This window comes from Pelophylax lessonae (genome assembly GCF_965119305.1).
Source record: "Pelophylax lessonae genome assembly, chromosome: 11".
In the NCBI taxonomy this organism is placed as follows: Eukaryota; Metazoa; Chordata; class Amphibia; order Anura; family Ranidae; genus Pelophylax; species Pelophylax lessonae.
The window spans coordinates 23,577,980-23,588,789 of NC_138778.1; the positions used below are offsets into that span (position 1 = coordinate 23,577,980).

General features: G+C 55.0%; 1 protein-coding gene across 1 annotated transcript in view; it reads left to right on the forward strand.

Annotated features, from left to right (window-relative positions):
• The first annotated feature begins 7,205 nt into the window (after positions 1–7,205).
• Positions 7,206–10,810, forward strand: part of RAC3 (Rac family small GTPase 3) — a 21,255-nt gene continuing 17,650 nt past the window's right edge. The window contains exon 1 of the mRNA XM_082272039.1: positions 7,206–7,346. Coding sequence (XP_082128165.1) covers positions 7,312–7,346 — 35 coding nt within the window. The 5' untranslated portion in view covers positions 7,206–7,311. The remainder of the gene's footprint in view (positions 7,347–10,810) is intronic.

Sequence of the window (10,810 nt, forward strand, 5' to 3'; positions counted from 1 at the left end):
ATTTTTTACAGCACAGTAATTTTAAATAAAATGTTATTTGTATATGGTTTTCAATAGGATGTAGGGGTTGATTTGTTTAACTGATAAAGGTTTATAAATTGACTCACACATCAAATACAGGATCACATAAAGGTTTGCACAATCCAGATCTAACACATAAGAGTTAAGAGTAAAGTACACAATAAATCATAGTAACATTCCCAGAAGGCATTGAGAAGGATAACGGTTGTACCTAATCACACAATTTCTTCTCCATAGACTTAAAGATCACCCAACCACCCTAGGATAAAGCATAAACATGCGGGGGGAGGGGGAGAGAAAAGAACAGGTTAAAGGGGGAGAGAGAGAGCGGGATGAACGAGTAGAGAAGAAAAAATGGTGGAAGGAGAAAGAACTCAAGCCATTTCTAAGCCCTATCCTCAAAGAAGAGTTTACCCATCAGTAGGTTCAGCTGGACCATGAGCATCAATCCAGGTGGGCCATACTTTGTCAGACTTCTTGGGACAATGTCTACTTTCATAGGTTAATTTGTAAAATAGCAAGACTGCGTTTACCGCCCAGCATAGGCGAAGTGGGCTGCTTCCATCTGAGAAGAAGCTCCCTGTGTTAAAGTGCAAAACATAGGAATAACTTCATATATCTAGAGGCTTCAAAGTCTTCCAGAATGCCCAGTAACACCATGCGTGGATCAAGCTGCAGAGACCAGTTACAAAGCTCATTCAAAGCATCAATCACCAATTCCCAGTACGAACAGATAGCTGGGCACTGCCACACCATTAGAAAGAAGGTTCCAGTAGAGGAGAGACAACGGGTGCTGATGGAACTAACCTGAGGGTAAATAGCCACTAACCGCTGAGGGGTTATAGTAGACCCTGTGAAGGAACTTCAACTGGATGAAACCGTCTCTAGCTGAAATCATATTTGTAATATAAGAGCCCACGCAGTCCTCGGGGTAAGTTCCAAAATGTCAATTTCTCTTTCGTTCATTGACGGACACAGCTCCTGATCTTCTTGACCATTGGGTTATACTGCCCCCTACAGGAGAAGGACACTAGGCAGAAAAAGAACTTGACTACGCCTATGGGCAGTCCCAGGAGGTACACTCCCCCTCTCTGCTATAGGTACTGAGTTTTTTTGCTGCCTAGTCAGAAGTAAGGACCTAGTTCCTTGCTGATATCTCTAGTCCTGGCAATCTTTTCTTTTTAGATAGATTTTATTTTTGTCTCCTGGTTTTTTCCTGTGAGATCTACAATCGACTGCCGGACTGGGCAATGGGCTGGATAATCTAGATCCAGTGGAAACCCCAGTCTGGCCAGCAAGCGCGCAGACTGCACCATAGTCCCACTGGACGGGGGCTGGCCACGTGAGTTAAACTCCTTGTGAGGTTCCATACGTCTGGGTCTCGGCCTGTGTCGCAGCGTTTTTCCTGGCTGACAGCCCCCCCCCCCTCCCCCATTTAGATGGCGAGGAGGTTCTGTCTGGAACGGTGCCCGCCTGGTTCCTAGTATGGTGAGTAGCTATGCCCCCTCTCCCTCTGGAGGGTTTTGGGGTGGACATGGACCCCTCCCTGGGACAGTTGGACCCCCGGGTTCCCCTCCTTCCCATTAGCCCCCCCCCCCCCCTGGAGTCTGATGATCCTGTGGGTGATCTATCCCCCCCCTTCCTATACTGGGATTGTAAGGTGGTCTGGCTACCTCCTGGGGCAGGATGTTGTACTGCCGATGGGGGCGAGGGGGGTACGCTGCTGGCAACCAGACGATCGGCTGTGGGGGCTGTACCTGGTGAGGGCTTCTGCCACGGTCCCCCGCCTTCTTACTGTGTCTTACCTGAGTCCCTGGGAGCCTCGTGGTGCCCCTATTTTGTTGTAGCCTATTTTCTATATATGATGGCGGCCAGGTTTGTGTAGCTGTGGCAGTCATTTTGCATTAGTCTGGCATTAAATTGAATGGCGGGCATTACCGAGGAGCCTTGTGGGCATCCATTTTAGCTGTGGGAGCCCCTCCTTATTCACTGGTGCTGACTCATGGGCCTCTTTCCTTCCTGGATGCTGCACATGGAGTGCTTTGATCCTGGTGCTGCTGGTAACTGCTTGGTGGGGTGGTGAGTCAGGTGCAGTCCTCTCCCTCTCTCTGCTGCAGGATCGGGGGGGGGGGGGGGGTTGCTCTGTGGCTGACAACTGGGTGGTGTTACCAGCATGGTGGAGTTGTCCCTTAGCAGTGTTTCTTGCACTTTTGTGGGTTACCCTTATTCCTCATGGAGTCTTTGGGGCACATTTCCCCACCTGACCCCCCCTCTCGGAGCCAGCGGGGCCCAACCATCCATTGATGCACTGACGGTGGTTCCGGAGTCCTTTGTGTCCCGGTTGGAGGTGGCTTTTGGGTGGCGGGGTAGTAAAAAGGTCGAAAAACAAAAAGGTAAAAAAAAGGAAAAATAAAAAGGTCTCTGATCTGGTGTCTTCGCTCTCCAGCTCTTCGCCAGGCTAAATCTCCCCCCCCTGTATTGGACAGTGGTCATCATGAATGCCAGTCTGTCTGGGTGGGGAGGTGTCCGGGGTCGGAACTCCGCTCAGGGAGTTTGGACAGTGGAAGAGTCCAGACTCCTGATCAATGTCCTGGCATTTCGAGTGATCAGGCTGTGCCTGAATCACTGGACTGATCGCCTTCAAGGGTGTCCGGTGCGAAGCCACTTGGACGACGCCACGGCCGTGGCTTATGTCAATCCCTAGGGTGGAACAAGAAGTGTATTGGAAGCTCTGGAGGTAGCCGGAATTCTTCGGCGAGCAGAACATTTTGTTCCGGTCCTCTCCGCTGTACACATTCCAGGGGTGGAAAATTGGCAGGCGGATTATCTCAGTCGGCAGGCGTTGGACCAAGGGGAGTGGCCCCTTCATCCATAGGTGTTTCATCAGCTGTGTCTCCGGTGGGGCATCCCTGAGGTGGCATCTCAGCTCAACAGGAAGGTGCACAGGTTTGTCGCACAGTCAAGGAATCCACTTGCAGATGCCACAGACGCGTTGGTGGCCCCCTGGGGTCAGTATCGTCTGACTTATGCCTTCCCTCCAAGCTTCTGCCGAGACTCTTGCACAGGAGCTAGGCAGAAGAAATTCTGGTCATTCTAGTGGCCCCGGATTGGCCTTGCCAGTCTTGGTATGCTGACCTGGTGCGGCTGGTCGCCGATGCCCCTTAGAGACTACTTCTCTGGGAGGATCTGCTGTCCCAAGAGCCAATATTCCATCCTGCTTTACAGTTGCTGGCTTTGACGGCTTGGCAGTTGAAAGCCAAGTGCTGAAGGATAGAGGTATAAAGAGAGCATAAAGAGAGAGTTTATAATGCAGAGGCCCTACTGGGATTCCATTCACCCTAGGGTCATAGCACAAGAGAATCACCAAGGTTTCAATAGCCAAGGCAAACTATCCAGAGGAAAGTGGGCATCTCCCACTTTGGGCACAACAACTATCACTGCCTCAGACATTGTCGGAGGGAGAGTCCCCTCCCGCAATGAGTTCACAAGCATAGTGTGAAAGCGGGGTGCTAGATCGTCCGCATAGTTCTTATGGAACTCCACGGGAAAGCCGTCTGGTCCTGCGGTTTTCCCAGTTTGAAGAGAAGAGATAGCCATTTGGACCTCTTTTAGGGTTATAGGGGAGTCTACTCTGGCTCTATATTCGTTCGTCAACACTGGCACAACTTTTGCAAGGTACATGGATAGTTTGTTCAGGGTGTAGCTAACTCTTGATGTGTCCCGCTTCATAAACATTGCTGCTCCAAACTAGAAGCCTCCCCCTCGGCCATACTTAGGTCAGCTTTCAATTTTCAATGAATTTGGCCGATTAAAGCTTGGTACTGACCTCTACTCAATGCCTTAAAGGCATCCCATACGATTGCTTCTGTAGCCATGCCAGGGTTATTACCCCAATACGTGAGCAGCTGTAGTTGAAAAGCACTATCTACTAGGGATGCACCGAAATTAAATTCTTGGCCGAAGCCGAATAATAAAATGTTTGGCCGAAGGCCGAACGCGGTGTTTTGCATTTTTTCCATTTATTTTGCCAATTTTTTGTCCTCTCCCTTGTCCTCTCACTCTCTCTCGTCCTCTCATGTCTCTCTCTTGTCCTCTCATGTCTCTCTCTCTCCCTAAATGTTACTGTAGGGAATGGGATTCAGTGCACACTGCAGCCTTGTACCATAGGGTTAATGTTAGTGACACTGTAGGGATTGGGAAGGATGCTGGGAATGGAAATCAGGAAGCATGCAGGCAGCCTTGTAAATTTTAATTGCAGATACAGGGCACTGGGCAGGTCAGGGTTAATGTGGTAACATCAATTACTCAGTGACAGTCAGTCAGTGTCAGTGTGGACTCGATCAGATTATACAGTGACAGACAGTCTCTCATAGTGGTGGTAGTAGGAGGCTGGAGGTGGACTAGTAGGAGCCTGGAAAGGAGCACAGCCGCATACATACATTACTCACTCGTGCACTGCAGCCCGCCCCACACATTCAGTGAGTCTTACTCTCCTCCCTAGTTTTTTCAATGGCACATTCAGGAAGCCAATCACGCCGTGAGTAGCGGCACAGCGGAACCAATCAGGTGTGCAGGCACGCGTGATTGGTTCGCTGTGCAGCTAATCACGGCGTGATTGGCTTCCTGAATGTGCCATTGAAAAAACTAGGGAGGAGAGTAAGACTCACTGAATGTGTGGGGCGGGCTGCCGTGCACGAGTGAGTAATGTAATGTATGCTCACCGCTGAAGTGTCCCGGCTTCCCCTGCCTAACACGGAAGTCTGTGAGTCCTCCTGTCCTCCTCCGAGTCCCTTCCCCCTGTAAATATCGTGACCTCGGCGATATGAATATCGCCTACGGCCACAGAACGATAGTCAATATCATATCGACTATCGTTCAGCCCTATTATTCGGCACAAAATTATTCGGCCTTTTGACTTATTCGGCCGAACACCGAAAGTGCTATTTTTTCTATTTTCGGCCGAATAATGTTCGGCCGCCGATTATTCGGTGCATCCCTACTATCTACCTCAGGATCTGCGATCCAAAATCTAGAATATCATCAGAGCTGGTCATGCATGTTCTGAGAAAGGGAAATCTGCACCAAAACCAGGGCTTGAACTGAGATCCCTCTAGGCAGAATCTTAGCTCTTTGGACCCTGGAGAGGACCCCCGCATAGGCCAAATCTATGCGAGAAAAAGTCTTGGAGGTGGCAAAGTGTATTCTCTAGAGGTCAGATTTTTCACCTCCAGACATCAATAGGACTGTAGGTCTCATCACAAGACACCAACTCAGAAGGGGGACCCCTGTCAAAAGACAGGCTGTCCACCCCAGGGTCCGGAGGCATGTTAAAGTCTCCCAGCACTCTTTTTCCCCCTCTCCTAGTACTCTCTATGTATCCATCTCGCAGCATAGAGAGTGCCGGGAGAGGGGTGCATGGAGAGTTCCAGGAGAGGGGTGCACGGATGAGTTCCAGGAGAGGGGTGCACGGAGAGTGCCGGGAGAGGGGGGTGCACGGAGAGTGCCGGGAGAGGGGGGTGCACGGAGAGTGCCGGGAGAGGGGTGCACGGAGAGAGCCGGGAGAGGGGGGGTGCACGGAGAGCGCCGGGAGAGGGGGGGGGTGCACGGAGAGCGCCGGGAGAGGGGTGCAGGGAGAGTGCCGGGAGAGGGGTGCACGGAGAGCTCCGGGAGAGGGGTGCACGGAGAGCTCCAGGAGAGGGGGGGTGCACGGAGAGCGCCGGGAGAGGGGTGCACGGAGATTGCCGGGAGAGGGGTGCAGGGAGAGTGCCGGGAGAGGGGTGCAGGGAGAGTGCCGGGAGAGGGGTGCACGGAGAGCTCCGGGAGAGGGGTGCACGGAGAGCGCCGGGAGAGGGGTGCACGGAGAGCTCCGGGAGAGGGGGGGTGCACGGAGAGCTCCGGGAGAGGGGTGCATGGAGAGCGCCGGGAGAGGGGTGCACGGAGATTGCCGGGAGAGGGGTGCACGGAGAGTGCCGGGAGAGGGGTGCACGGAGAGTGCCGGGAGAGGGGTGCAGGGAGATTGCCGGGAGAGGGGGGGTGCACGGAGAGTGCCGGGAGAGGGGGGGTGCACGGAGAGCTCCGGGAGAGGGGTGCACGGAGAGTGCCAGGAGAGGGGTGCACGGAGAGCTCCGGGAGAGGGGGGGTGCACGGAGAGCTCCGGGAGAGGGGTGCACGGAGAGCGCCGGGAGAGGGGGGGGGTGCACGGAGAGCGCCGGGAGAGGGGTGCACGGAGAGCGCCGGGAGAGGGGTGCAGGGAGATTGCCGGGAGAGGGGGGGTGCACGGAGAGTGCCGGGAGAGGGGTGCAGGGAGAGTGCCGGGAGAGGGGTGCACGGAGAGCTCCGGGAGAGGGGTGCACGGAGAGCTCCAGGAGAGGGGGGGTGCACGGAGAGCGCCGGGAGAGGGGTGCACGGAGATTGCCGGGAGAGGGGTGCAGGGAGAGTGCCGGGAGAGGGGTGCAGGGAGAGTGCCGGGAGAGGGGTGCACGGAGAGCTCCGGGAGAGGGGTGCACGGAGAGCGCCGGGAGAGGGGTGCACGGAGAGCTCCGGGAGAGGGGGGGTGCACGGAGAGCTCCGGGAGAGGGGTGCATGGAGAGCGCCGGGAGAGGGGTGCACGGAGATTGCCGGGAGAGGGGTGCACGGAGAGTGCCGGGAGAGGGGTGCACGGAGAGTGCCGGGAGAGGGGTGCAGGGAGATTGCCGGGAGAGGGGGGGTGCACGGAGAGTGCCGGGAGAGGGGGGGTGCACGGAGAGCTCCGGGAGAGGGGTGCACGGAGAGTGCCAGGAGAGGGGTGCACGGAGAGCTCCGGGAGAGGGGGGGTGCACGGAGAGCTCCGGGAGAGGGGTGCACGGAGAGCGCCGGGAGAGGGGTGCACGGAGAGCGCCGGGAGAGGGGTGCAGGGAGAGTGCCGGGAGAGGGGTGCACGGAGAGCGCCGGGAGAGGGGGGGTGCACGGAGAGCGCCGGGAGAGGGGTGCATGGAGAGCGCCGGGAGAGGGGTGCACGGAGAGTGCCGGGAGAGGGGTGCACGGAGAGTGCCGGGAGAGGGGTGCACGGAGAGTGCCGGGAGAGGGATGCACGGAGAGCTCCGGGAGAACATAGAGAATGCACCCCTCTCGTACAGATGTGATGTATTTCTCCACCCTGCCATGTGACCCGGCCATCACGTGCCCTCCATCTCTCGGCCCCTCCCCTGTCCCCGCCCCCTCCGCAGTGTCAGTCCTCTCCCCTCCTCCTGTCTGCTCTCCCGGCTGAGTCCGGTCTCTCCGCTGTCCGCCGCCTCCGGTCCCGTCTGTGCCATGCAGGCCATCAAATGTGTGGTGGTGGGAGATGGGTGAGTGGGCCGGGATGGAGCCGGGCGTGGGGGCCCTGGGGGGGTCCATGGTGATGCAGAGGCGGAGCCCGGGGGGGGTGATGAGGCTGTATCGTTCGGTGCTGTCTTCGTACGTTGATGTCCGTGCCATCATGTGTGATCAGCATCCTCCCTCCCATCCATCCATCCATGACATCATCCCCACACTGCACATGTACATTACCCCATAGACTGCATCTGCATCCCTGTACACCGCTACACCCACTGCATGCATCTCTGTACACCGCTACACCCGCTGCATGCATCCTTGTACACCGCTACACCCACTGCATGCAGCCCCGTACACCGCTACACCCGCTGCATGCATCTCTGTACACCGCTACACCCGCTGCATGCATCCTTGTACACCCGCTGCATGCATCTCTGTACACCGCTACACCCGCTGCATGCATCTCTGTACACCGCTACACCCGCTGCATGCATCCTTGTACACCGCTACACCCACTGCATGCATCTCTGTACACCGCTACACCCGCTGCATGCATCCTTGTACACCGCTACACCCACTGCATGCAGCCCCGTACACCGCTACACCCGCTGCATGCATCCCTGTACACCACTACACCCGCTGCATGCATCCCTGTACACCGCTACACCAGCTGCATGCATCCCCTGTACACCGCTACACCCGCTGCATGCATCCCCTGTACACCGCTACACCCGCTGCATGCATCCCCTGTACACCGCTACACCCGCTGCATGCATCCCCGTACACCGCTACACCCACTGCATGCATCCCCGTACACCGCTACACCCACTGCATGCGTCCCCGTACACCGCTACACCCACTGCATGCATCCCCTTACACCGCTACACCCGCTGCATGCATCCCCGTACACGGCTACACCCACTGCATGCATCCTTGTACACCGCTACACCCACTGCATGCATCCCCGTACACCGCTACACCCGCTGCAAGCATCCCCGTACACCGCTACACCCGCTGCATGCATCACCGCTACACCAGCTGCATGCATCCCCGTACACTGCTACACCAGCTGCATGCATCCCTGTACACCGCTACACCCGCTGCATGCATCCCTGTACACCGCTACACCCGCTGCATGCATCCCTGTACACAGCTACACCCGCTGCATGCATCCCCGTACACCGCTACACCCACTGCATGCATCCCCGTACACCGCTACACCCGCTGCATACATCCCTGTACACTGCTACACCCGCTACATGCATCTCTGTACACCACTACACCCGCTGCATGCAAATCTGTACACCGCTGCATGCATCCCTTTACACCGCTACACATGCTGCATGCATCCCTGTACACCGCTACACCTGCTGCATGCATCACTGTACACCACTATGCCAGCTGTGTGCATCACTCTACACCGCTGCGCCCATCCCTTCATACCACTATGCCCGTTGCGTGCATCCCTACATACCACTGCGTGCATCCCTGTACACCACTACGCCCGCTGTGTGCATCACTCTACACTGCAGCATCCCTGTACACTGATACGGCCGCTGCGTGCATGGCTGTAGACCGCTACGCCCGCTGCGTGCATGGCTGCACACCGCTTTACTATTGCACCCATCTTTTGCATTACTGTATGGATGTGCTGTGAGCTACGCCCATTTTATGCATTACTCCATAGATGTGTACACCGCTACACCCATTGTATGCATCTCCTCATCTGCCATTCACCTTTATTAAAGGGGACCCTTCCTGGTGTTCATATTTGAGTTTAGTTGGTGATTTTGGAGTGCCCGCTTGGAGATTTCGGTGACAGGATCCCACATTGGGGACATTAATGATGAAATGGGACCATTCTAGATGCCCCCACGCCATTGGCTAGTTCCATTACCTTTTTATTTTTTCAGTGGGAGTCTCAGTCTTAATGCTCCAATTTGTTGCTAACTATAAATAATACTGGAATCAACCTGCAAAAGAAGAAGATGAATATGACTTTTCCAGAGGAGAGCGAGGGAAGTGCTGCCCATGTCCAGATAAATCCAGGTGTGTCCTCCCTGCTGGGCATTGTGGTTCTTTCTGCTGACATTCTGCACCAGAGGGCACAATCATTGCACGGGGGTCAGTGAGCGGAACCACAGCGCCCAATAGGGGGCACACTGTTCAACACATGGGGTTATTGGAAAGATCCAAAGCACCTGATAGGGGACACACTGTTCAACACACGGGGTTGGCAGGAGGAACCAAAGCATCTAATAGGGAACACTGTTTAACACATAGGGGCTGGCAGGAAGAACCACAGTGCCCAATAGGGGGCACACTGTTCAACACACTGCCGTCAGGGAGGGTAACCACAGCACCCAATAGGGGGATACACAGTCCAACCCACAGGGTTGGCGGGAGGAACCAAAGCATCTAATAGGGAACACTGTTTGACACATAGGGGCTGGCAGGAAGAACCACAGTGCCCAATAGCGGGCACACTGTTCAACATATGGGGTTAGTGGAAAGAACCAAAGCACCTGATAGGGAACACACTGTTCAACATACAGGGTTGGCGGGAGGAACCAAAGCATCTAATAGGGAACACTGTTTAACACATAGGGGCTGGCAGGAAGAACCGCAGTGCCCAATAGGGGGCACACTGTTCAACACACCGCCGTCAGGGAGGGTAACCACAGCACCCAATAGGGGGATACACAGTCCAACCCACAGGGTTGGCGGGAGGAACCAAACCACCCAATAGGGGACACACACTGTTCAACACACAGGGGTCAGTGGGAGAAACCAAAGCACCTGATAGGGGATACCCCGTTCAACATATAGGGATGAGCGGGAGAAACCAAAGCACCTAATAGGGGACACGCTGTTCAACACATAGGGATTTTCAGGAGGAAACACAGCACCTAATACGGGACTCACGGTTCAACACATAGGGATTGGTGGGAGGAACCACAGCACCTAATATGGGACTCAAAATTCCAACACATAGGAATTTGCGGAAAGAACCACGGCATCCAATAGGGTGATACACAGTCCAACACACAGGGGTCAGTGGGAGGAACCAAAGTACCTGATAAGGGATACCCTGTTCAACATATAGGGATGAGCGGGAGAAACCAAAGCACCTAATAGGGGACACGCTGTTCAACACATAGGGATTTTCAGGAGGAACCACAGCACCTAATACGGGACTCACGGTTCAACACATAGGGATTGGTGGGAGGAACCACAGCACCTAATATGGGACTCAAAATTCCAACACATAGGAATTTGCGGCAAGAACCACAGCGTCCAATAGGGGACATGCTGCGTAACACACATGGTTTGGCAGGGGGAAGCCACAGCGCCCAATATGGGGCGCACTAGCTGACACACTTTGAGTCATCGGATGGCATAATATAAAGTAAGTATTAATCTTCATTAGCAGGCTGCTTCCAGTTTGAATTAGTAGAATTAGTGAAAAGCTCCCTTTAAGGGCTCATCCACAGAT